At 40.0% G+C, this 27,649-nt stretch overlaps 1 protein-coding gene across 1 annotated transcript in view; it reads right to left on the reverse strand.

Annotated features, from left to right (window-relative positions):
- Positions 1-27,649, reverse strand: part of KIF26B (kinesin family member 26B) — a 317,496-nt gene that overhangs the window by 174,045 nt on the left and 115,802 nt on the right. Inside the window, exon 4 of the mRNA XM_052806304.1 lies at positions 18,065-18,231. Within this exon, the coding sequence (XP_052662264.1) occupies positions 18,065-18,231 (167 nt within the window). The remainder of the gene's footprint in view (positions 1-18,064; positions 18,232-27,649) is intronic.

The following is a 27,649-nucleotide window of genomic DNA, read 5'->3' on the forward strand; positions in this document are numbered from 1 at the left end:
TCCCCACTCTTGTTCAGACTAAAATTCCAGCTCAAGGTGGGGCACTGCCTAAAGACTTGTGAGCTCATAAAGATGTAAAAACAAGTGCCAGAAGACAGCAGCCTCCCCAAAGTAGGGAAAAAGAGACTTGAGGGTGAACAGGGACGCTCTATGAGCACTGTACCACTTTGCATTTATTTTCCTGTGCTTGCCAGGTCAGAAGGTGTTGGGTAAAACTAGGCAGATCCAGCTAGTCAAGAGAGACTCACTGAGGAAGTTAAACAATCTCCCATTCTGATACCTGTACTAAGGAGGAAAGTGTGAAGTCAATTTTATAGACAAGTATGTATTTGCATGCTCCAGTATCATCTTTGTGTCTCCAACTACGTGGGCGTGGAGGGAATTTGCTGTTTGCAAACAGACACATAGAGAGGAAATGCTCAACTTAAAAAACCGTAATTAGCACTTGCTGCTGTTTTTCTGTGGCTTGCGTGCAAAATGAATTGTGCCTGGGCTGAATTTCCTGACTCTTCTTTAGTCCCTCTTTCACTAGTAACTGAAGCAATAAGAAAACTAGTGGTACTAGTTAATTGCCAATGCAGTAAGGTTCATGGAGATGAATGTCACTCCTGTATTCATCTCTGCTGACCCTCCATAGTGGGAGTCAAAGAAGTTTTAAATTATGCTAGTTCCAGTGTAAAAATGAAAGAGTGCTGAAAAAACTGAGCAGTCCAACAAAAATTACAGTTCAGACAGGTCTAATTATTGGCCTGTTCCTCATATGCTGCAGACACAGGATTGGGACGTACTCTGAGAACGTGATAGATGCTTACAGTCTGGTAATTTTTGCAGGCAATGCAGCAATTCCTCCCCTTCCCTGTATTAATCAGATCCTCAGCCAATTTCTCTGCAAATCACCACGGGAGAAATCTTTTTGCAGGCTGCTCTGTGATTTTGCAGCCGCTTTTCAGCCCCATGACAGACGCAGCTCTGGGCTTTCACCTTCTAACCCTAATCCTAGGCCTTGGTTAAGCTTTAGCTCTCCCAGCGCCGTGGGCCACATGAACAAGCTTACAGGGCAGAAACCTTTCCACAGCTTGCGTTGTTGTTTCGCATCCCCTCTCCAGCCTCACGCCCACTGCAGGTTCAGGCTTTGCCCTTCTCCTAACCCCAGGCCCAGCTCTTGGTCTGTCAGGGCCCTGAGGGCACCCACAGGCCTTACAGGTCCTGGTCAGCCACCCTGGAGCGCCCCCCCCCAGCCCAGGACCCCATGTCAGCCCCCGGGGCCATCAGTCCTCGCCCCAGCGATGCCACAGCAGGGCCAGTCTCAGCTCCCTACAGCCCTGTCCTGCCATGGGCCTCGCTGAGCCGGGCCTACCCACGGGCCCACATCCCGGCCTGGCCTCAGCCTGTCCCCAGCGCACAGGGTTGCCCTGATGGCCCCCTGGCTGGGCGGTGGGACAGGCCCTGGCTGCCCGGCCCTGCCCTGCCACCCCCCATGGGGAGCCCCCCAGCCCTGCAGCACCTGACAAGACCTTGGCATTGGCTGAGCCTTCATCCCCCTCAGCCCACAGCAGCAGCCCGCACGAAAAAGCTCTCCAGGGAAAAATCCTTTTGTGGATTTGAGCACACAACCATCTGGTGCTCAAATCAGCACGGTCTGCGATGACGGCTTTTTCCATGAAACACCAATATTTAATAGTTCCTGAGTACGTGAAACAGAGGCTCGGGCTGTCACTGCTGTTTGACTCCCAGCCAAAGACTTTGCAAAGCAAATACGAGTGAACCGTCATGGGTGTTCCACAGTATTACCCATGTTCACTACAAGAAGAGCAGAGAAAACAGTAGCTACAGAAATTCCTACATCTAAAATCTGAAATCACACATCTTACCAAATATATAATCAGTTCACTCTCTCCTGACTATGTATTTCTCAGGCAGAAGCAATGGAAAATATAGCATCAGAGATTAGAACCTGAAACTTAAAGTTCAGATTTTGAGCATGATCTCTAAGACCAGTCCCAGCAAAAATGAATTGCACAATAGTCAGATTTCATATATTAGCAGTTTATACTTCTAGAACAGTATCTCACTGAAGGCATATCTCTACGACCTTCTCTCCAATGAGACAATGATCTCTTTGTCCACCGAGATGAACACGTAGGATGGTCAGGGGCTGGAGCATGTAACGTATGAGGAGATGCTGAGAACTGGATTTACTTAGCCTTGAGTAGGTGAAGGGGAGCTCTTAGTGCTCTCTACAACCGATGAGAGGGTTTAGAGAAGACAGGACCAGACTCACTCTTGGAGATGCACAGGGACAGAAGGAGAGGCAAAAGACACCAATTGCAACACAGGAAATTCAAATTATACATAAAGAATTTTTTTTTTCCACCATGAGCATGCCCAACCACGGGAACAGGGACTTGGAAGCTGTAAAAACTCCATCCAAAGATATTCAAAGCTCCATGAGACATGGCCCTGAGCAACCTGATGTAACTGGACTTGCTCTGAGCAGAGAGTTGGACTAGATGACCTCCAGGTGTTTCTTCCAATCTGAATTATTCTGTGATTTTTACAAACATTAGCTTTTAAGAGGCATGCAAAATACCACTGTAGCATATTTGAGTATAAGGCTTTAAACATTTGTGTCTTTGACAAATACAAAGCCAGCAAGGGATAAAATGAGATTCTGCTGTAAATTAAAGAGGAATTTTGTTTCCATGAACATCTGGGATATGTGTGTGCAATTGCCATACTGCTAAACAAAGAGCTGGCATGAAGAAAAAGAAAAGGATCTGTTTTCATTTAGGATATTGTTCCTTGGAGCTAACATATTGTATAATGTGTTTGGGGTTTAAGTGTAGTTATTTGTTAGGAATTAATTATAAACATAATTTTCAAAATTCAAGAACAGTGCTTTATGGCAAAACCAGAGATAAATCTGAATCAGAACACAGCTATAAAATCTGCCTCCTGTAAGTACTGAAAAAGCTGTAATCACTTCACAGGTACAATTTCAGAAGTTACCTAGATGTGCAGGAATCCAGATTCCAGTGGTAGTCACTGTTACTTAAGCTCGTAAGCACTTCAATAATTTTGAAAATGGGACCTAGGCTCCTAAAACATTCCCATCTCAGTGCTCTTGGAAACCTGGTCTCTTCAGCAATTTTGAATTTTTTATTCGAGGAATATATGATTCTTGTATTCACAATGTACTTGTTATTTTTAATGCAAATAAAACCTGAAACTTTTAGTCTGAACATACTTTTCAGGTTCAGGTGTAAACTTCAGCCTAGATCCACGCCATCCTTAGGCATGGCAATTTCTTAGCAACTCTATTAATGGGACAGTCAAAACCTCTGTGTATAGAAATTAGGTACCTAACCTGAGTATAGGAAGATTGAGGCATTTGGTTGAACATCACCCCAGCTTGGCATGCTGCAAACATATAAGCTGACCCATAGGAAGTACTGAAGACAGACATTTGTGAAACAATGTCTCTCTCCCAGACCACAGCACTTTTGCAGCACAGAACTAGGCACCTGCGTGGAAAAGGGAGTCACAGCCTCAAATTTCTTTCTGGGTATAGTCACAAAGTCACACATAATGGCTGGCACCTCTCTTATTTTAGGCATGGCTGCTGGAGGAAGTGAATGGCAGCTACAGCACTTTCCCAGCCCTGCTCTCCGGGTCTAGGGAAGGGCTTACTCCCTCTCACTTTGCTGCCAGTGGCCCTGTGGATCTCACACTCCTCCCTACACAGTGGAGCATCCTCAGCTGACATTATTGGAGTGAGAACCTATTCCACCCTTGCGTACCATTTAAAGACATTCCTTTGGGTTGCATGAGCTGTCATTTTTTACTCTTTTCAGGTTCAGGGAGGCCTAGAACCCAGTTCTCCAGTTTCCTGGAGAAATGCACTAACCTCTAGGTTACTATACAAAAGTCAGGCATATTCACACAGTACAATAGTGGTTCCCTGAGGCACAAAGGATATCTGCTATCACCTCTTCTGTATATATATACGTGCATAAGCAGGTGTCCTGGCAGGAAGGTAAGCTTCATTCCAGCACAGAGTTGTACTTAAATGCATTTTGGTTTTGACTCAAATTGAGGTTGAGTCCATCTCCAGCCATAAGGGAAGCAAAATTTTTACATGTCCTCTCTATTTGTTCTATCATACTACTCGCTAAGCAAAAACAATGTGCTGAGCACAATATAAGCAAAAAAATCAGCGCTGTGTCTGTGCCCACGTTCAAGGCATCCTGAAGATTTTGCTTCCTGTGATACCACATGTCAATAATGTGTAACAAACTCTTACCATTATGTAATATAATTTCACATAAGATAACAATGTGACTAATTCTTACATACAAATCCTGTTTATAGAAAGGATAAGGCATTAGAATGACAAATGTGATGAGCGAGAAATAACTCGTACAAATTCTGCTTTCCTTTGTCATTCAACAGTTACTAAATCCAATGTGATTATTCATAAAAGGCCCTTGATATTTCCTGCTCAAATTTGTTGACAATTAGTTTACTGATCCCATTGTTTGGACCCTCTGTGAAGGATATAGCCCCTGTGAAAACCCACTGACTCCTTTTGCCTTCGGTATGCCTTGCTTACCTTCTCTGACCGATTAATCCTATTGACTCAGGTGTTGCTAGCTTATCAGTCCACTCTTCACAGGTGAACAAAGGAAATTTTATGCAAGGGCTGCTCCTATTGCTTATGTTAATCAAACTTTACTGATTCAGATTTTGCCTCCTCCCAGCAAACCCCGACATCTTTCCAGCATGCACACAATTACATTACATACTGCGCACTTGTCTGAAGCATTTATCTGTGTTGTAGAGCTTCTCTGCAGCAGACAGCATGTCGGTGCCTGTGGATTCTCTGAATTCCCAAAGATGGGAACCAGATGCTACCATAACTACTCATACAAAAAAAATAGTCTCTCCCTATAAAAAGAGCCCTTGAAGGACTTTATTCAGATTTTATGAGCCATCAAGTAGAACAGCTGGGATATTTTTTGGTTGGGTTTGGATTTTTTGGTTTTGGGGTGGGGTTTTTTTGCATTGGTTTCATCAATTCAGTAATTTTAAAGCACAGACATTTGTCCCAAAGCCTTTGCCTTCAGATACAATATGGTTTTTATTTCAGCTTTGGCTGCTAAATTCACCTCTTAATTTATATGTCAAACTATTAGGATGCTCTTTCCCACTCGTATGATTTTTACTGATCTACTTGTGTCAGCAATGAACGCCCGTCACCCTTGCTGACTGATGTCCTCAACTGAAGAGGCAAAGGAAGAAGTAAAGCATTTGCAACTTCAGGAAGGCTTTTTTTTTTAATGATATATACTGATGGACTTTCTGAAACAGACAAGAAACTGATGGAATCTCAAAAGATCAGGGAAACAATACACCACTAAAGCATATGTGTGCCCAGAGAAGCTATGAAAAAAACAAAGATTCCCACATCTTGTTGCATAAAAAGGCAAAAATGAAAATTCCAGATACTGGCAGTTTAAAAAAACAAAACAAAACAAAAACCCCAAACCTTTGAAGTTCATCTACAAAAACCCACATCAATTAAAAGACTGACTTGTTAATCACTCCTAGCTAAATTAAGAAAATTAATAATTTACTCTTTTCTTCATGGCAATTTTTTGTTGTGCTTTGTTACAGTGTTGCTGTCTGAAAAAGGAGCAGAAATACTATTCCTTGTTGCTGCACCTTCACACACAAGTATGTCTTCCCAGATTAAGTGAGACTATTATGACTCTCTAATGAAACTTCCAGCAAAAGCAATGGATCATCCCTACATTAAATCTCTTAAAGCCCCCCAAACTGTGGTTAACTACAGCCTTTTTTGTTCAAATATCAATTTTAATTTAAAAAGCAGACACCAAAAGAGAACTCTCTGCTACTCTTGTTCATTTCAGCAGGTCATTGCCCTTTCCTAAACATGCTTCCTAAACATGCACACTTCATTATGATTCTGAGTTTGTCTAGATTCAACTTCCTGCCATTACATCTTGACATGCTTTTGTCTGCTAGACTGGAATCCTCTAGTATCACGTTTCTGTTCCCTGCAGAGGTTCCCTGCACACTGTCAACACATCTCTTTCTATATCTGTTTGATAAACTAAACTCAAGCTGTTGGAAGGCATGTTTTCCAAACTTCTAATCATCTTAGTGTCTCTTCTCTGAGGCTTCTACATTTTTTCAACATCTTTCTTGACTGTGGACATCAGAACTAGACAGACTATTCTAGCAGTGGCCATATCTAATCCTAACGCAGAGTTAAAGTCACTTCCCAGTCTCTCTTCATATGTTCTTATTCTTACAGATATTCAAGAGTTGCATTAGCCCTCCTGACCACAGTGTCCCACTGTGTGCTCACATGCAACTAATTAACCATGACACAGAGATCCTTTCCAGTAAGCGCTTCTCAGTACATAGGTTCCTATTCTGTAAGCATGGTCTACATTCTTTACTATTGGCTTTATGATATTACATTTGGCATTGATGTTACACCTATTGTTGGTCCAGAGGACTAAGCAATCTGTTACTAACAACCTTCCCAACACCACCTGAAAGGTTTAACGATATTTTTCCAGTTAATGCCCTATGGCATTCTGTATCTCCACAGAATCCCAACAGGAGCAGAGTCATTTAATATAATACATATTTCATCTAGTTTAGTCTATTTAATGCATTCCCAATTTGTTTCGTGTTGCTGTAAAGTATTCATCAAGAATTCACAGGGTGTTAACTCAAATAGCTCAGGGAAATCCACATAGATTGTATTGTATCAGTTGTACTTTAACTAAATATGTAATCACCTCAGGAAAAACAATTCAAGCCAATATGACCCAACACCTGTTTTCCATAATCCTAAACTCATTGGCAATATATATATATTTTTTTTTAAATTGTATCCCATCACTGGTATTTTCCTGTTTGCCCTGGATTAATGTCAAGTCCAGTATTGTTCCTGGAGACCTGGATTGCTCCACTAAACCCGTAAATAGTGGCATATAGCTCACTGGTGTTCCCAGAATTTCATGATTTAGTGAAATACTTATATTTCCTTTTCAGAGATTTATTTTGTTTTCCTTCCTTCTAGTCCCATTCCCATGCATAGCTTGATTCAAGAGATATATGTATTCCTCATTCCTATGAGTTCACAGCATTATTTCACAAGTTCTGCAATACAAAATGTTTCGCTTCAACCTGTGGAATCATAGGATTATTCTTCTCAGCTTTCATTATGCAAGTCCACTTCTGACCTTCATGCATGCGGGGGGGGGACGGGACGACACATGACACACCACAAAACAAAAAACAACCAAGAATCTCTGCGTGTGAAACCTAAAGACTCTTACAGCTCAAAGGTCCAAGAAATTCTCTTTTGCTTTATCTCATGATGGTTTGTGTCTCACTTGTGACAGGTAATAGTTGAGGCCAACAGAAATGCCAGCTTTGGAGCACACACCCTACTGTGTAGTGTCCTATGGAGACAACCAAAATAAATCAGAATAAGCAAGGTTCAAACAGGAAGTCCAGGGCTAATTAACTGCCCTGAACTAAAGGCCATGGGGCCCTTGGGAATCTCTGAACAGTGCTGTCTTGCACATATTAGAAATACATATTTGGACATAACTCAGATGTCTTTCACCTTGCACAACTAGTCAGATATTTCCACAACATCACATAGCTGAATTAAAGTAGTTCTGTCTTAATAACAGGTTGATGCTGCTGTAGGAAGGGACAAACATGGTGGGAGAGCTGGAAAAGGAATAGCTATTGCAGTGAAAAAGCTTAGATTCACATTAATTTGTTTCTCTTTCAGTAATAAAAAGCAAAAGGAGAAACAGGCAAATCTGAACTTTCATACAGTGTTGACATGCTCTATCCTGGACAGGTTAGTAACTCAGCTTGCTTACAGATAGCTTGAACAAGAGACACAATACTGTGCAATTTCTCTCTATGTACTTTTTCCATTCTAATAAAAGGCTGGCTGATTTCTCCCTTTATTTGCATACAAAGAGGTATTCCAAAAAGAAATGGAAATACATTTTGCTAATATTGTCTTTTCTGCCTTTGCCTAAATTTCCACAGTTTTCACTTATCCAGGATTCTTTCTTAGATTCAAAGAGATTACTGCTGTAATTCTCACAACAGAGTAACTACCTTGGTTCCTTTCTGTCATGACTGTTGGGATAATAAAACCAAAGATTGCCTCACTATTTATCAGCAGCAGTTTTTAGCCTGGTTATTCAAAGAAATGAGGATGACTAATATACAATCTATGTGAATCTCTCTGACTATACCCTAAAAGGACATTTGAATCCATTGACCAATGTTAACCAGAAGAATAGAGGTCTTAAAGAAATTGTGTATTAATTTCCTGAAAACAGACAGCTGAATAGAAAAGGCAGACCCTGTGAACACTTTGACTGAAGAAATCACTGCCAATTCTTTATTAAGCAACAGAAAATACACTTGAATTCCCTCTAGAATTCCCCAATCATAAGAAAACCTCTAAAGCTACAGCCCAAAGTCATGAAATCTCAAGAAATGCATTCACAGGGAAATCATTAGCTGCAATGTTCCTGTAATTACTTATTTCCTAAATGTGTACATTAATTTCTTGTTTTATCCTTTAACAGGTCTGTCTCCTGAAAGGCAGCTAGTAGTGTCAAATCAAGATGCGTGGTAGAATGGTCTGGAGCCCATCCTGCATGCAATGCACGCATGTAATCCTGAACTTGAGTTACTCAGAAAAGACCAAACTAATAGTTTGACTGAAATAAGCCAGTGGACAGCAGTTGTAAAATGGGCATCATGTTCAATCTACAGCTGAGCAAAGAGGTGAGGTTCTAAATCTCTATTTGCCACAATCCACCTAGTCATGTACACAGGTGTACTGTGGTCTTATCATATTTTATAACCACATCCCAGGGATGCTTATATACAAGCCCAACTGGCAGTTGTCTACCTAATGTTAAATTATTTGGCAATAAACAAATACGTCAACATTTCAACCCATTTTCTTGTTGGAGTTTTTATTCTATGAGCAAGGAAAATAAAATGGTCTGTATTCACTGGTAATTGTAAGGAAAAACCATTCAGCAGCTGAATAGATTGCTCTCAAGGTTAAGAAAACACTGACTCTTTGAGCAGGTGGTAGAGAACTCTACAGACAGGGTAAATCACAGCTGGAATTTCAAGGCTGCTGGGGCAGCGCTGTAACAGTACTTCTTGTAACAGGAAAGCAGTAATTGGAATACAAAGCTTGCCACTCTGAACTTCCAGGTGTTTAGGAAAAAGTCTTCTTACTATGGATTTATGATCTCTTTGAGTGAAGGTTAGTTTGATGGTGTTAAAAACAGAGGGAAAAAACAACTGATGGTGCATATAATTTTCTGCTATAGACAGTGCAACTACATCAATTCATCTTTCTCTCTCCACAAGCCAAGATAGAGACACTATAAATCAAAACTCTTATGTCAAGGTTTAATGGAAGCAAGAAATATGCAAAACAGTAAATCAACACGAGGTTGCCTATACTATAGTTGGCAGTCACAACTATACTAGAAGTCAGAAGATTAATGCTGACCGTTTTTATTTCCACTGCCCTAAGACTAAAAGGCAAGATTAAACACCAAGAGTCTTTGGTAACAGGTGCTGAGGGATTACTGTACATGCTGCTAGCAATTTTTCTCAATGTACATGTCAGGTGTAGGGAAAGGTAGCGCCGAGGGAAGGAAATAGCCTGAGTTCCTTTTAAGTTTTCCTAAATCAGCAGGGAACAGGTGTTCACGTAACAAGGACTCTGGCACCCCAAAAACCACCTCTTAGAAATTAGAAGGCCAAACCTCTCCTTAGTTAGCCTCCCCTTTTGTGATCTATTGAAATCAGCAGGAAATCACAAGACATGGCGAGAAGTAGAAAAGAAGTTGCCTCTGTTTTAGCATAGTGTATGGAGAGCAGCAGGAGTTCAGCTTCCATACACCTAGGTACTTTTGTACTGAATGCTTGAAATCACCTAGGACAATTAGGAATACAAATCCATGAAAAATTGCCTCCTTCCTTAGCAAAACACAAAAATAATCAGTGCCTCAGTGCCGTATCATCAGCATCCAATATTCTTCCCAGGAATGCAAAGCATTTATCAGTACACAACATCCAAGACATGAGAGTTGCAGCAAGAATGGGGCCAGTACAGTCATTTACAGGTCTAAAACTTCTCATCTGTAATAGCAGCAATCAGTGAGGTACAAATAGAGAAAGCAAACTTTAAGCTAAGGCAACATCTCAGAAACATCAGACAAAGGCCATTGCTAACTACTGAAGACAGGAAGTGTCTTGGTTACCTTCTGCCTCGACAGAGACTACATAACAGAGCTTCTACAAAGCATGTACATTGCGTGAAGTAGATTAAGTAGGTGTTTGCATTACTGGCTCTTTTCATTGTAATATAATCAGTTATTGACTCTAGGATTGGAGAGAGATGGACAGTGTTTGCTTACTAGCTAATGGAGTCCCTAGTTACCATAAATTTTCAGGGAGTTGTAATTGAGAAAATAAGCAGACAGAAAAAAAGGAGGGAGAAGCACATATAAATGTACTGTATTCCCAGATGAATTTTTTTAATTTAAAAATTGAACATAACTGATCATTTAAAAATTAATAGTGAAAATGAATTCTAGATGCAAGTTCACAAACTTGTGTACATAAAAAAGTAAAAATGAAAATTATGCAAAGCACTCACACATTTACAGAAACAAAAAGTTGTAAATAAACACCACAGATCATTACAGGAATTCAAAAAACTCTAAGATTCTGCTTTTCAGGCAATATATATTAGAAACAATTAATATAATGAATTATACTTAGGAGACAAGTATTTTAAAATAAGGAGACATCTATTTTAAAATAATCTCTTAAGCACAAAAAATTTCATGGTCTGTGTTCTTTGCTTTACAGTACCAGATATTCATAAGATGGAATTGGGGACTGCATCACAGAGAAACAACATAGTATCTCAAAACTTCCCAAAGAAAAAGGGAAGAAAGGGGAGCTTTACTTAGAAAATTATCGAGATTTCTCAAGACTCTGAAAGGCTAGTTACACAAGAAACTCGAAATCTTGATGACCATTTCAATAACAACATTATTCAGTGATTGCCATTACCATCAATACTAAACATACCATATGTGGGGCAAGTGCAGATCAGAAAACACTCACTTTGTGCAGTGCACAGAAGCAGGTGTAGCATATTTCAATACGGACATATCATCAAAGTAACATACCTTTTGTGGATTGGAATCTTAATTTCTCTGTTCAATGGTCAATAAATTGTTCCTGGATAGTAATCTTTTACTTTACATTGTTCTAAATAATTATTTTTAAAACACGTTTAGTCCAGAAAACTATATTTGTTAACTTAAGGTAAACGCCCCTGTACATCTGAACTGGATTACTTTGACACTGGGAACATGAGGAGGATTTACATCCTTTTTGTCAGTTACGTACTTTGAGGCTAAGCAGATGGCACACCCCTGCAAGTATAGTATTCTATGATAATCTAAGGGTAATTTTAGCTTACTTCTTTTTGTAGCTCCATGGAACGCTCCCAAAATCCTGTTTAAAAATCAGGGTCCATTATCTGTATTTTGAGCTATGAATAAAAGCTATTGATCTGCAGCCAACATACAGTGGATCTAACTGGCATGAAGGTTCAAATTATTTCTGTTTACAGCCCAATGCCAAATTAAACATATCACAACTAGATTTCCAACCCAGGTCTAAATGTGGATATATTTTCTTAAGTTTCTGTTTAAATAGCAGCAGTGTGCAAGTATCTAAAGATTCAAACACCATGGTTTCGGACATGTACCCTACAGACTTCCTATTACAAACAGACCTCGTCTGGAATCTTGTTGCTGAACTTTTTTGTAATCAAAAGATATGAACAGATTCAAACAAAACTGCCATGGGGAATGTGTCAGCTTTGGGGGGAAAAAAAAAAAAAAAATCACTGGAAATTGTTTGGCACCCAAGATAGAACTACTATGCAAAATTAGAAATCATTCAAATACCTTTGCTTTCCCTCATCCAGATGTGGCACTTAAGTCCTAATTTTTTTATTCTGTATCAGATCATTGCCTCCACTACTAGGCACTGGCTATTCTTGCATGTAGCTCACACAGTCTTTCCTGCTAGGACATTTTTATTTTGTTTACATTGAACCATAGAAAAAGAGTATTCTTTATGCCCCAACTGCCAGCCGCCTTTGGCTGCAGGAGAGTCAAGATTCCCTTTTGGTTGGCATTTACTTTATACACATGAAATAACACCAACAACAGGAAGCAGAAATGGCCTGTTAGTTGGGGCTCTCACAGTAATGGGGAGCACAGAAAACAGTGACTATGAACATAGATCTCCTACATTTCTGATGAATGTTGAGCAAATATGAAAAAACAGCCCCCTGAAGTTGTGCACTCAAACCTAGGTGCCAATTTTAAATATTTGTTTCATGGTCTTTCAGGTTGACTGAGATCATTGTGAATGAAATTTCCCCTACTAGTCAGCCCCAAGACAGGCTTTGAAGGTAGAAATATTTGTGAAAATTATTTACAGATGTTTTAAAACTTGCTGCCAGCATTCCTACTGAAAGACAGTCTATGGATCTTTTATCTCAACATTCCCCTTTTTACGTATTTCTTATGCAGTATATGATGAGGATGAGGGAAAAGAGTAGAAATTCTGATCAGGGTTGTTAATATATAGTTCATCAAAATGTCTGAGACTGACTGCAATTTAACCATTAAGTTTAGTTTGTTCAGCTAATGAAAGAAAATCCTGTTAGGTTCTGCATAGTTTAGACAGCAAGAAACCAAAATATGTTTTCACCTAAGTCGCAGAAAATAATTTTCTCTTAGGGATGTTGTGGTCACCAGTATTTGACATCAAGGACTTCTCAAGCAGTGCCTAAACCAGGGAACCACTGCATGGCTTGAAAGAGCAGTTCATGAAAAAGCACTTTCATCCGAGTCATCTGCAGTTCAGACTATTCAAAAACATTTAAAACTTCAACAGAACTTTCTTCAGAAAGGCACAGGGCACAGGACAAGCAGCTTTCGCCCTCTGGGAGATTCCAGACCTGGCTCTACATCTGCTAGCGTAACACTTCAGCTACACCACTTACAGCCAGACTACTGATACAAATCAAATGCTTCTCCCACGGAGCTTCCCAAGCCAAAGCTGGGCTCTGTGGTACAGGGACACCCACTCCAACCCATTTCCTTCTCTACTAGCTGCTGCCTCTGTTTCTTACCTGCTTTTGCTGCATATGTTCTGACAAACCCTCTGTTGCAATGCCAGGAAAAGTTTGTTTTTGTGAACTTCCCCCAGACCTCCGAAAAATTCAAGCCAGGACCTTAAAATGGTATGATTAATTTAAACCAATACACAGTCTTTAAGGAAAAGTCCTGGTGTTCCTGGATTCTAAGCCTTTGGGCTTTAAAAATTTTCCCCATAAGCAGAAAGATTGTGCAGACTAGCTCATTACTTTAAGTTTCAACAAAAGTCACATAATATTGCACCTATAAGGAAAACCAGCAATCATCAAAAGTTGCGTGATAAGCCGACAGTTTATCACGTACGTGCAAAAAAAGTGAGGCATGAGATTCTGGGGTCTCTGGAGTGCTAAGTCATCAAAACAGCACAGTGGCTTTAACAAGAGGGACCCACAAATACTGTCCTCCTAAAAGCTTTGTGGTTCATGCAATATGTACCAGAATTTTTAAAAAGATTCAAAAAAGATTCTCAGGAGTGGAAGGGAAATCTGTGGAGCATTCAGCAGCATTTTGAACACAACATTCACAATACCCCTTGCCAGTAAGGCATTGCCTCACCTCCTCCTCCCCCAGCTGCCAAACCACACTGGGATGGAGAATGAGTGTGGAAAGGGTCACCAGCAGTTTTTCCAAGAATGGAGGTAATTGTAACTAGAGCTTATCCCATGCTGAGTAGCTACATGTCAGTTATACATGAAGCTAAGGTTTTCTATTCTTATTTTGTCTCAAAATAAGAAGTTTTAAAAAAATCCAGACATTTCTGCATTTCATTTGGAAAACATGCCTTGCTACACCTACAACAGTAGCATTGCGTGGCCCTGCTTAGTGTTCAAGCTGCATAAAGACGTGGAAAATGATCCCTAGAACAGATTTTTCAGGCTACTTTCAAGATTATCTATATTCCCATTAGGCTCAATTAATCCAAATATGACTATATCTGATTTCAGACCGAGGCGGGCTTTTGTTCAAGATACACTGCTACATTTCCTGACCAGCAACAGGAAACAATTTTCAAGACTACCATTTAAAAATATCTCCTTCTCAAAAATTTTTACCTTTTTTTGAGGTCCAAAGTGAAATGGGCTTTTAAGTTTCTCCTTTGTCCTGATGCAATAAAAGTTCTTCCTTTCCAAGGAAGCAAGCTTACTGTGACAAGGCAAACAAGGAACAATACCAAGATCCCAAAAACTTTTAGGTATTGTATTGAAAAGCTCTGGTCCAGTTTTGAGTTCTAGTTTCTGCACCATGCTATCACCCTTTGAGAGACTAATGAAATTCTACAGCCCAGTCACAACAGAGAAGTTTTATTCAGAAGGGCAGGCTTGTTTATGGAGTAGCCAGGCCAAAGCTGAAGTCAGAGTCCCAGAAATTTTCTCCACGTAGAAACCAGCATAGATAGGAACAAGGTTCAGTACAATGCCCCTTGACCTGCTAGAGCTTTACAAAGATACCAGGGAGATGAGCAACAGAAGGCCCTTCCCTCAGTTCTTTGGCATCATCAGCACCAGCATATACTTCTCTCTTAACTGGAGGTGGCACACTCCTACATTGCGCTTGGAGGACACAAGGCAAGAGGTTAGTACACCTGAGACTGCGATGGCCGAAAAACGCAGTGCGTCTTATGACAAAGATCCAAACTGGAGGCAAAAATCCTAAAATGCTCTTTTTGTGTAAAGAATCTTACCATTATTTCACATTCACTAAATGAATTATTTTCATCACAAATGTGTACTAAGAAGCAAGATGATGGTAAATTAGCATGGATTGGAGGATATCTGAGACAAAAATGAGTGATAACCCTGAACAGAAAGGCAAATTTGGTGCTTATCTTTAAAAGTACGATCGATTGAATTCAGTTTCTGTGTCAGAATCACCATTAGAAATTCATTATTCATACCTGTATCATCCATTATTCATAAGCCTACCAGCAGAGCACTTTGGACAGTTTTCAATGTTCGCTCCTTTAAAACACTCACATACTGTCCCATGGGAATCCTGACATATCATAAGTTCTCTTGCAGCGATATCCCGACAAATGACAATTCACAGGTTGCAGCCCCTTTAGCTGGCTTGGAAATCTGTCAGCTATAGATCATGAAACATAAAAGTCAAGTATTGAGACAACTGATAAGTCTCCTGGCTTTTCAAAAGATTGAGAGTCACTGTGGTCTTCAGACACTTCTCCATGGCTCAATGCCAGCTGTAAGCCAATCAAGTGAGTATCACTGTTAGACTAGCAGTGCCTGAGAACAGAAAAATTATGAGCTCCCAGTATTGCACTCCTGATGTTTCTCAGGTAATTACAACCAAAAGTTCCCATGGATGCCTTGACATTTCCTCCATACTGCAGCATTTTAGTTAATTGGGTTTTTTCCTGATGATGGATGACTTTCATATCTGAACCTCATCTGAGGTTTGCTCTCCTTGTTAGGGAACTTAGAGTGGAATACTGTGGGACATTATTCAAATTTCAAAAGAATATTTTCTACTCTTCTACTTCCAACTTCAGCTTCACATTAGCAAATTTCCCTGGCTGTGTAATAATTTCTTACTTACTGACCATGTAAACATCATATGTGACACACGTTCAAAAAAAACAGGCATAGCTGCTAGTCAGTACTCCGTGTGCCACTTACAATCAGAAAAAGCAAAAGTTTAGAATTCATATGCCTGGTACAAATGACTGTTTCATATTGTAAACAGCGCACCACATTAATGAGTTTGACAACCACTGCCTTCTACTTTGTATTTCATAATACACATACATGTGGGTTTTTACGCTTCTTACCACCACTTTACAAAAATGCAAATAGACACATAAGTTGTAAAACAAAAATTAATGAGATCCACATTTTGAAAACAAGTTGTGCATTTTCTTGTCAAAAGGTCAAGCAGTGAACGACTGACTTGGATTTGCTGCTTGAACTGTCAGCAGATGATATAACTTGAAGACCAGAACAAAACTGACTTATATAAGTGATATTAATGTAATTATGCAATACCCCAAACTGAACCAGGCATTTTTGTCTTGCTAAGTACAGTTTAAAAATAAACAGTCTAAACGTGAGATCTCTGCTGGGCCAAGCACACCCAAGAATTCACACCACCAGCTAGAAACTTAACAGAGTTCTACTTAAAATGCTGTGATACACACTAGGGATTTTGAGTAAATTTAATTAGTTTCCTACATTTCAGCAAAGTATATTAAGAGCAAATGAATTCTCTCAGCATAAAACAGTGAAACAATGAAGAACAAATGAGTTAAACCATCTTCATAAATCAATTCATGCTAAAATATGTGCTAATCCCAATCTGCACTCTTGTTAGATATTACCATATGAGTACATTCAGCAACTTTAATTTAAACTTGCAGTTAAACAGAAAAGGGCAGCAAATTGAGACCACTGTCATCATTCACACTTGCTATTGCAGCATCACATCTGTAGAGAAAAAATGGCAGAGCTGCCCCAAACAATATTCACTGGATCTTCTAAAATGCTATTCTTAATCCTCTTAATGACTCACTTGTGTGACACTGACTGAACATATGCAGTCCTCATGTTTGTGAGGAAAAATAGGAGAGGAAAATCTTCTTTCCAGATTTACAGAGCCCAACAACTTCATAAGTTTTCCATTTACCTTTAAAATAAAATAGAATCATGTGGAATTACTAATAGTTGGCTCTCTAAAGGGTAGGAAATTAATCTGAATATGCCTGAGGTGTTCACTCAAAAGTTCACTCCATGTTTTGAAATTCAGATCTCTCACTAGACTGGATTGGAAGTGCTGTAAAAATAGGTTATTCTCTTATTTCATAACTTCCACAACTCTTCCCAAGTCAGTCTTGTAATTATTGAAAAGCATTAAGAGACAAGGATTATTTCAACTTCTTCAGTTACATAAGGATTCAACTGGGCTAAAAAGATTATATTCTGCAAATATATGCAGATTATGTCCTGCAGAGCATATTTCTGCACAGAAAAATATTTCCATTGTTGATAATGGATATTTCACTTATTAGCTGCTACGGCCACTAAACAAACCATTTTTACTGAAAAATTAATAAAGACAGTCATAAGATTTTTTTTAATGACACTTTATCTCACTGAGATTTTTCTGAAACATTGGCTGAATATTCAACAGAAAGGGTGTTCTGAGGCTGAATTTAGGCCCTCAGGTCAACTCAACAGCATGGCAGGAACAGAAACTGAAATCAGAAACCTTAACTTTTAAGTCTGAAAATGGAAATCTTGATAATTTCCCTAGATGGAAGTAAATTCAATAAAGCCTGAAGGTGGCCCGCCGAACAGAACTATCCACCTCCAGTTAGCTCTACAATTAATTGCCTATCTCAGAAAATTATGTGGATGGGCCCTTCTCATTCAGGGATACACCCCTCCAAAAATGTCACTAAATCAGGTATTATTTTGGGAGCACAATCACATTTTAACCCAAATCAAGAATTAAAGGGACGTTTTGCAGAAGAGGGTAGAAGTATCATCCCCATCTTACAGACAAATGCATACAGGTGGATTAAACAACATTTTCATGGTAATTCCTGCAAGTTTGTGATAGATCTGTATCTATAGCCATATTTCAACATGTGTGCTGTAGTCTGTCAACCCCACTTCTTCACTACAGAATCATCTCCTTTGAAAGAAATTATGTTTCCAGAGAAGGAAAATCTGAGAAATCTCTCTTACCTGGCAAAAAATGATGCTGCCACGGAGGTGCCTGTGGATACTTCACTGGCAACATACGTGCTCTGGGAAGCAGGGAAGCTGTACAAGGAGGGTTTATCTGCATTGTAGCGGTTCAATGCTGCTTCAGTCAGGCCCTCTCGACTAGTCTCTGTCATAAGCTGAGATATCTGAAGACAGAAAAGAACAAAAGTGTCATCAGCTAAAGCTCACTAGCTGACCCCTCCTCATCCAGAAGTACCTCTGGGTTGCAGATGGAGTAAGAAAGGCATTCCATTCACTACATCTTTGCTGCTCTGTGAACAAGTTTATTGCTTCTGTCATGCTGATCTACAGTACTTTGGCTTAGCTCTAACCTTGTCTGCATTAAAACTAATGGGATAAATTCATCCCATCACTAGAAATGTCAATAATGTCTATGGCTTTCCATCCATACGGAAAAGAAAGAGTAAACCATAATCCTTGCTCAGTTTTACCTCAGGGTACAAGAGAGACAGCTTAGATACATGTAAGATATTTATATTTTACTTCAGGAAAAAAAAATACATTTGTTTGCTTTTGTAAAATAACAGCACTAGTGTATTAAGTATTTTTGTTACCTTTCTCCAGAAAAGCCAGCATGCACCATAGGAAGGAGTCCCTTGGGATCCTAGACTATTTATCATCTCTCTGGAAAATTGGGATCATTACCACTCACTTTCACTGGCTTTCTTAAAAGGTTTTAAAAATCCCGTGATTTCATTCTTCTGATGGCCCATTTGACATTTTTTCCCCTGTGAGGAAGCCTCATCTCAGCCATTCATTGTCTGGAAAAAGCATATGGAGTTTAACCAGACTTGACCCAGCTCTCCCCAAATTAACTGAAAGATCTTTATTGAGTTCAGAGAAAGCTAGGTCAGCCCTATTGAAGTACCTCCTCAAAACTTTGATTTCAGTTTCTTGACTATTACTTCTGCATGAACTTACAGTGGTGTGATGTCATATATTGTACTTCATGCAATTTCTAACAACTTCGCTTTCCTCTTTCCCTCATTTCAACCACAAATAACTTTTGTTAGCGTGTCACAAAATTGCAACATATGCCTAAAAAGAACACTCCCAAATTATTGCTAGCAATCATCCAGGCATAGCTTCCTTCCTCCTGCAAAAAGTTTGCAAGAACCAGTCTCTCGCATGTTCAATTTCAGTTCTCATGCCTGTCCTTACCACCACAATAACAACAGAACATCTTTGTGAGGCACATCAAGAAAGGCACTTGAGATCATCCTGTAGTTCTTTTTCCAGTTAGGCTTGCTTTATTTCAGCTATTAAACGTTTCAGTTATTAAAGGCAAAGTTGAAGAACTGTGATTTGTATTTGGGAGGGGAAGAGACATGTGATATGGCAACATTTTTTAGACCAACTATCAAGCCACCTCTGTTCCTTTTATAGAGAATTGTTACCCATTCTACTATGGCTAAGAGGGTAATCTAAGAGTTTATCCTTATTTTACATATTTTTAGGCCAATCAGTTGTAATGCTTCAAGAACAGGAATGCTAAACTAGCCACTCTATTTCATGAGGAACCAGTAAAATTGCTGAAAGCGCCCCTATCATGTTAGTCACACACTGAGCCCTTCTAATTTACCGATTCACTACACTGAATGAGCAGAGCTCTCAGAAGCTGAAATCCTGGATTTAAATCATCTCGTACTACTGTTAAAAAGCAGGAATTTAGGCTGGCTGCCAGGATACCTCCCTACATTTCCAGCATGCAGGCAAACAGATATTTGTTCTTCAGTGTTCTGCTAACCTATGTATGTCCACTTGGGGCATCCAATACACTTGAATTCACTAAGCAATAATTCCTCAAATTTTCCATATTTTTTCTAACTCAGCTATTTATGTTTGCAGTGAACTAGCACAAGACTCTCCCCTATCCCCTCAAATTATCCTAAAACCAGTTTTATCACCTAACATGTTGGGAACTGCTAAGCAGACAGATTTAAAAAGCTCTCCCTTCAGAGCAGAGTACACATATAAACCTAACCTCATCCTAGTACATCCAATTCATATATCTGAAAATCAGGGATGGATCATCATTAATCAATTGCCTCTGCTAACAGTGTCACCAGGAAGTGCCACTCACTTCCATGGCAACCTGACAACAGTTAAGAAGTTGATGAGTTGGCTTATCTCAACTACAATCTCAATTGCAATCATAACCTCCCCATCTTCTGCCAAATAAAGATTTGCAGCCTCAAATATGAATTTCCATAGCCAGTGCAGCACATTTCTGTTGGTGTTAGCAGATCCCCTGAAGTTGCAAGATGGTGAGGCTTGAGGGAGGCATTTCATCCAACTGCAAAACAGGAAAGGATTTGTGTGTCTTGGTGTTTTGGACACCCAGAAAACATCCATCATGACGTGGGCATAAAAGCAGTAACTAAATGATTTTGGCAGTTATAGAAACATTCAGGTGATCCATGCCCATGTCCATAAGTCCTATTAATATGAACAGCACAGAGCAAACAGAGCAACAAAAAGCCTCAAACTGATTGTGGAAATTGCCTGAAAGGTATTACTCTGAAGCTTCCTCAAAAGCTGATTAGATGCTTGGTTTACAAGTTTTTGAATAACTAGTTCTTAAATACAAGCACTCCAGAACAATTACTCTCATACCAAAGAGACATGAGATTCTTTTAGAAAGATATAAATATAAACCATTCCCCCACACCTATGCACCCAGAGAGAAATAGATAACTAGTCAGCAAATAGAATGCTAATGCTTTCCAATAAATGGGGATGAAGATCTTATAAAGCCTGTATTTAGGTCACATTTTCTTATAGTAGAATGCAAAGGAACTGAAGAAGCACCTGGAAATAATCAAAGATTTACAAATTCTGTATTTGTGGAGTACCACACTATCCATATGACAGAGACAGAAGACAGATAAATAATACTAATTTTAGGAATTGCATATACTATGGACAGATGCAGAATGGGGTTGTTTCTATATAAATGTAGGCTTTTCAGTAGTACTGCTATTTTGTCATGTGTCCTACACAACAGTCCAAGTACTACAGAGATGGTCAGCTGCTCAAACTGCAAGCTGTGAAACATCTGTATGGTACTATCCTGGTTTCAGCTGGGACAGAGTTAATTTTCCTCCTAGTAGCTGGTATAGTGCTATGTCTTGGATTCAGTATGAGAAGAATGTTGATAACACACTGATGTTTTCAGTTGTTGCCAACTAATGTTTAGACTAAGTCAAGGGTTTTTCAGCTTCCTATGCCCAGCCAGCAAGAAGGCTGGAGGGGCACAAGAAGTTGGGAGGGGACACAGCCAGGACAGCTGACCCAAACTGGCCAACGGGGTATTCCATACCATGTGACATCATGCCCAGTATATAAACTGGGGGGAGTGAGCTGTGAGGGATAGCTGCTCGGGAACTAACTGGGCAGGTCGGCGAGTGGTAAGCAATTGCATTGTGCATCACTTGTTTTGTATCTTCCACTTCTATTATTATTATTATTATTATTATTATTATTATTGTCACTTTATTATCATTAGTTTCTTCCTTTCTGTCCTATTAAACTGTTCTTATCTCAACCCACGAGTTTTACCTTTTTTTCCCCGATTCTCTCCCCCATCCCACTGGGTGGGGGGAAGTGAGCAAGCAGCTGCGTGGTGCTTAGTTGCTGGCTGGGGTTAAACCATGACAAGTACTGACCCCCAGAGCCTGCTGGAGAGGCAGCAGCTCTCCTTCCCGTTCATTCACACAGCTTGCTTTGTTGCAGAAAACAGGAAGCTACTGTTGACATTGATATTGATGTATTATCTGTGAAAAGCAGCATTCCAGTGTAAACAGCCACGTCAGAGAGCCCTCCCCGAGTTGCCCTGGATGGACACTCATAATGGGGCATGTTGGGCTTGTAAGCACCCTCTTGATCCTGAGGGTCCAGCACCACTGCCTGGTTTCCTTACCTATGGCTGGCACACTTCCTGGGTAAAAATCCATTTCTCAGTATGAACTCTGTCAGAACTAAACTCCCAAATGCACATACTGTCTGTCCTTGAGCTCCATCAATTTACTGTTTGCCTCGGCAGGGACACTTCTTAGTTGACAGTGTATTACAAGGACCAAAATGGGAACACACTTTATTTTACCTAACACAAGACAGACAAATTAAGACAAAAAAAGAACTGGCTTAAATCACAGTCCAGGGTCTCCTAATCTAGGAATGGTTTCCAGTTTTAGCACTTGCTTACTTTGTCAGCCAATGTGGGATTTTTCAACAGTGAAATGTCTCTAGAAGCAATGAAAGCGGAAACATCTCCCTGAATTTCAAACATTCTACTATTCCTTAGATGGGAAGCCTGTAACACCACTTGATGTTATACAGGTAAAAGCCCACAGAAGTACCCTGTGATACTGCAACACTTGTAACCTCAAGCAGAACATCAGGTTTTGCTTGAATGAGTTCCTCAAGTCACTCTGTTGCTATCTTTTCTTTATATCAAAGCAAGAACAGGATGATAACAAACTAGAACTTGATATTTAATTATGGAATTGTCCCTTTGGTCAGGCAGCCAGTGGAGATGAAAGGGCAAAGACAGTGCTATGCCAAATTCTGGGCCAGGCTGGGAACCTTTTTTGTGTCCGGTACTTATCAGAGTATTGTTTATACTGCACAAATTTGTACATCTGGGTCAATCCACAGGCTGAGTACCTCACTAGACACCTAGACACATGCCCACAATATTTGACTAGTAAGTCCTCACTTATTCCCAGAATTCAATATATATACATAAAGTAATAGGCAGAAAGAAGTCCAGAGGATTCATATATCCAGAGACTACTGACTTTGAGTCAGTTCTGTTGCATTTCTTTCTTTTGCCTTGTAGATCAGACAGTGTAGAAATCAATTAAATTATTATACTAAACTGAAGAGTGGGCTTTGGAAGTAATCTTACCATCTCATTTACTCTGTCCTCCAGTCACAGTACCAAATTATCCCTTTCTGCTCTGACATTGCTCACTGAAGTTCACACATACACAAACTTGAGTAAATGCACCCAGGATATATCAAGCATTTAAGGAAAAATACTCATAGAACAGACATTTCCAAAGCTCTTAGATAATTTCTTTTTTTTCCCCATCCCACTTCAAAAGACAGAGTTGAAAATTACACTTTGAACATTGAGAAACTCAGATTCTTGTTCGGGGGGGGGGGGGGGGGGGGGGGTGCCTTCCCCACTCCCCCCCCCCCCCCCCAATAATGTATGCCTGGCAAGTACAGTTCATGTAAATCTGCCTCAGTGTCGCTGTCTCTCTCACTAGATACTGTTTCTGGATTTAAGGGGAAAAAGAAGAATCAGTTCCTCAATTCTCTTCTCTTCTGTGAGTATCCACATAGCGTATATGTGAGGCTGAAGATCAGTTAAATAGGATATATTTTGAGAAATTCCTTTATTGAATTGTTGGCAGCACATCACTGCCTGGATAAGCAGCGAAAAGACAAAGCGTGGAACCACACAACCTTTCATGCCTCAATAAAAACCTTTTAAGTGCACATGGAACAAGACAGATGTCCCTCCCAAGGCCCCATTTTTTTCTCCTGTCTCATAAAAGCAAGGCATCCATTAACCTCCTCTTCCACTGCTTTCTGACAGTATACTGCAAGAGCTAGAGATAAGTCATGATTTAAATTCTCTACTTCATAGGAAAAAGATGGCTCTGCAGTTAAACCACAGGTATCAGGCAGGCTAGATTCTCTTCCTACTCCAATTAAAGAGTCACTCTGTGCATAAGACTTGCCATCATGCAGTATGAGGTTAATTATATTTGCGTAAGGGTGTTTTACAGCCAAGATTGTTAATGTTTCTAAAGCTCCTAACTGAGGACTCCCAACTGAAATTACTGGACAAATGGAAGTCAGCATTTATGAAAGATGTGAAACATCCTTTGCTCTGGAGGTAGTGAAGCATTCAGGAACATCCTCAAAATCTAGTTAACATCAATGACTGACGAATGAACTGGATGCACAGAAATGCAGGAAACCTATCCAGTCTGAAGGCAAATTCAAGATACAAATCTGTGTTCCTCCATGTCCAGAGATCCTAATCTCAGGAGAGAGGCTCACTAGCAAGAAGAAACTGAAGGTAAAAAGCTCTCTTTCATAAACACACACACACACTCATGAATGACTTCTTTGGCAATCCACTCTTGATTCAGAGCAGCACTGAATTTTCTGCCCAATAAATACCGATGAAGTTACTTCCTGGCTTATTTTAGGCAGCAAATGTCTACATTAACCAAGAAAAAGGTTCTTCTTAAAGACCCTCCCTTTAAAAGATGAGTGGAGGGAAGCTCTAAAGGATACCTCTCTAAGCTTTAGCACACCAAAAACATCATCAATTCTTATAAACCTGCTTAGAACACAAGCTTAGCAGCTTAATTTCAAGTTTTCCATTATGCAGTCAGGTGTTCTGGCTCTTCTGAAATATTAATCTTTTACCTTCTGTCCAACTCCTTTTGGCTCATCACAGTTTACTCTCAGTCATAACAAGATAAAGTTATTCTTCCTGTTTAGCTCAAGGAGCCTGGTTTCTGGTCTATGGAAGTGATGAAGCACCGGGAGAGGCATCTCACAGTACATCATTCACATGTGTCTTTTTTCTGACACATGTATAGAATACCAAATCCTTCCCAAGAACTAAGCGACCCTGGTTTTCCTGGGCTTGACCTACCCCTACCAATTCTTACAGGTTGAGGCGAGAACTCTAGTTTACAAATTAATTTTGAAAACTCGAAGAATTCTTCCACTTTCCTCAGTGTACAAGAGTTCGCTGTCTGATGTGACAGTGTGGTGGATTGCAGAACAAGATAAAAATCTTAAGTCTTCGGGAAGCCACCAGCTTCCCAGCCACTACAAATTTCAGCAGAATTATAGTAACTTGATTATAGGAAGCAGCATCAGAAAACACACAGAGCAGGAGCTGACAATTCTTGAGTCTCTTCAGCAGAAGGGACATTAATGAAGGAAATATTGGAGTTCTACTTCACCTAGACAAGCCATCTCTCAACAAGGGAATGTATCAATAAGTAGTAGGTCCTCTTCCTACAATTTGGGTATTTTATCTGAGCCCCTCTGGAAATATTGACATCACCCCTTTTACCTAACATGGAAGTTCTGCATTAAGTTCTACGCAGTAACAAAAAAGTGCAGCATGAACTTATGTATGGTAGCATTCAAAAGACAAGGTGACAGCTGGGATCCACTGTGCTCAGTGCCAAAAAGAAAAAAGAGAAATGTGGATAATTTGACATTTACTATATTTCATTTTCATAATTTTAGAGTGTTGTTGGGAGAGGTTAGCATGTGAAAATATAAAAGGGAAATACTTAAGAGTCAGTTTCAAATATCATTGTTAAATACAGCTTCAAACGCTTTGAGATAAATCTGGTAGAGGGTTTAATGAACTACCAGTAAATTGAAGTGGGGTCTTGGGGGCAGAAGGAAAGAGGAATCTTGTGCTGCCCACACAACTATCAAATTAATTTTAACACACCCTTCACAGGGCAAAAAGGAACAATTACACCATTCAATCAGAGCAACTTGAAAGTGGTGGGGATTTGCTAAGTCAGTCATCTTTAATATACCACAGAGTACCAAGAACATACTCTGTATCTGTCACAACTCACTCACTACAACAGAGGTGACATTTAAGGAATTATTCAGGACAAAATCCACCTTTAGAAAAAATAATTTTGAAATGGTAGCAAGTTCTTGTAGATAAGGGCTCTGGCATAGTCTTATAGCATCTTGCCATTTGATTATGACCTTTTTCTCTCACAGCAGAATACTAAGCTGCTATAGCTCGAGACCGCTGCAACTGCTGATATAGACACTGTGTGAGCAAGAGCAAGACAGTAACTCCTGATAGTCCTTTCCTGTCAAAAGAATGTGTTCTATGAGGAAGAGGCTGAAAAAGGACATGCATAAAGTCTGCTGCATTCAGTCTCTTTCTTGGATGTAGACATACCAAATACTGCTTAGCAAAGGCAACTCACTACTCATTGTGAATACTGAAACTCTAGAGAGGGTCCTTGGGCATGCTTTGCTCCTGCTTTATTCAAATCTGCACATAAAATCTGAAATACTGATCTAGCGGAAGGGGCTACCATAACAGCACAGATTTTGTGCCTAAACACAAAACAGTGCACCTTAGAAAGAGTCAGTTTTTTTCAAAGGGGGAATCACTGGGATGACAAGAATGCTGATTATGCTTTGCATCTAACAAGGAAGAGTCAGACTCTATTTAGCATAAACTACTTTTACTCAAACATTACTTAGTTACCACAACAGCACCTAGAGCTTAATTGCAACCTCCAGCTTCCTGCTGTCCAAAAGAAAGATAACCTTTGACTGTTGCAGCCACCTCCCATGTCCCCCTATAAACAAGATAGCTATTTAACACAGATCCAGTGCACTCCTCAGCACAGATGAAATCCCAATTTCCGCAGACATGGGCACATTCTCCCATCAAAACTGCCATGATACAGTTCGTTCCATCTCATGCTCAAGAACCCATACCATTAAATGAAATAGTTTACAGCAAATCACTGAATAAGATCAGCTACTTAGAGGCTGATCCAACAGCTGATCAGACATCCAAATAACGATGGATTTCTCTACTGTAAGACATTTTCCTCTGATTCTTCCTCCTAAGAGTTCTGCCTCACAAAAGAGTATTTTTGAAGTTTTTTATTTTATGCTGTATTTTCCATTGTAAATAATGACACTATTTTCTCAGTGTATTGGGTCTGGCTGAGATGGAGTTAATTCTCCCCATAGTAGCCCTCGTAGTGCTGTGCTCTGCATTGGTAGCTAGAAAGGTGTTAATAACACACCAGTGTTTTGGCTACTGCTGAGCAGTGCTGACACAGCATCAAGGCTGTCTCTCCAACATTTTTGCCCCCCCCCCTCAACAGCAGGCTGGGGCTGGGCAAGATCTTGGGAGGGGACATAACCAGGACAGCTGACCTAAACTAACCAAACAGATATTCCATACCATACAACGTCAGCTCAGATATAAAAGCTAAGTAAAGGGAGACAGATGGGGGGCATTTTTGTCTTCCGGTGCAACCACTACGCGTACTGAAGCTCTACTTCCCACGAAGTGGCTAGACATTGCCTGCTGATGCGAAGTAGAGAATAACATCATTTGTTTTTCTTTGCTTTCACACGCAACCTTTGCTTTCATTTTATTAAACTGTCCTTATCTTGACCCACAAGCCTTTTGTTATATTTTCTCCCCCCTGTCCAGCTGAGGAGGGGGAGTGATAGAGCAGCTTTGGTGGGCACCTGGCACCCAGCCAGGGTCAACCCACCACACTCAGCCATCCAGTATTCTCCCTCTTAGTTTCACTCATTCACTCTGCACATTCTCGCCCTAGACTTTTGAACTGAAACACAAAGTAAAACAAACAAAACCAAAACCATACAGTGCAACAGTACTGCCTGAAAATCTGTGAGTTACTTCTTGAGCGCACTCTCCTCAAAAATACCGAATAAGAATTGCATTGGCAATAATGAAAGCTT

Source organism: Harpia harpyja, chromosome 13 (genome assembly GCF_026419915.1).
Source record: "Harpia harpyja isolate bHarHar1 chromosome 13, bHarHar1 primary haplotype, whole genome shotgun sequence".
Classification (NCBI taxonomy): domain Eukaryota; kingdom Metazoa; phylum Chordata; class Aves; order Accipitriformes; family Accipitridae; genus Harpia; species Harpia harpyja.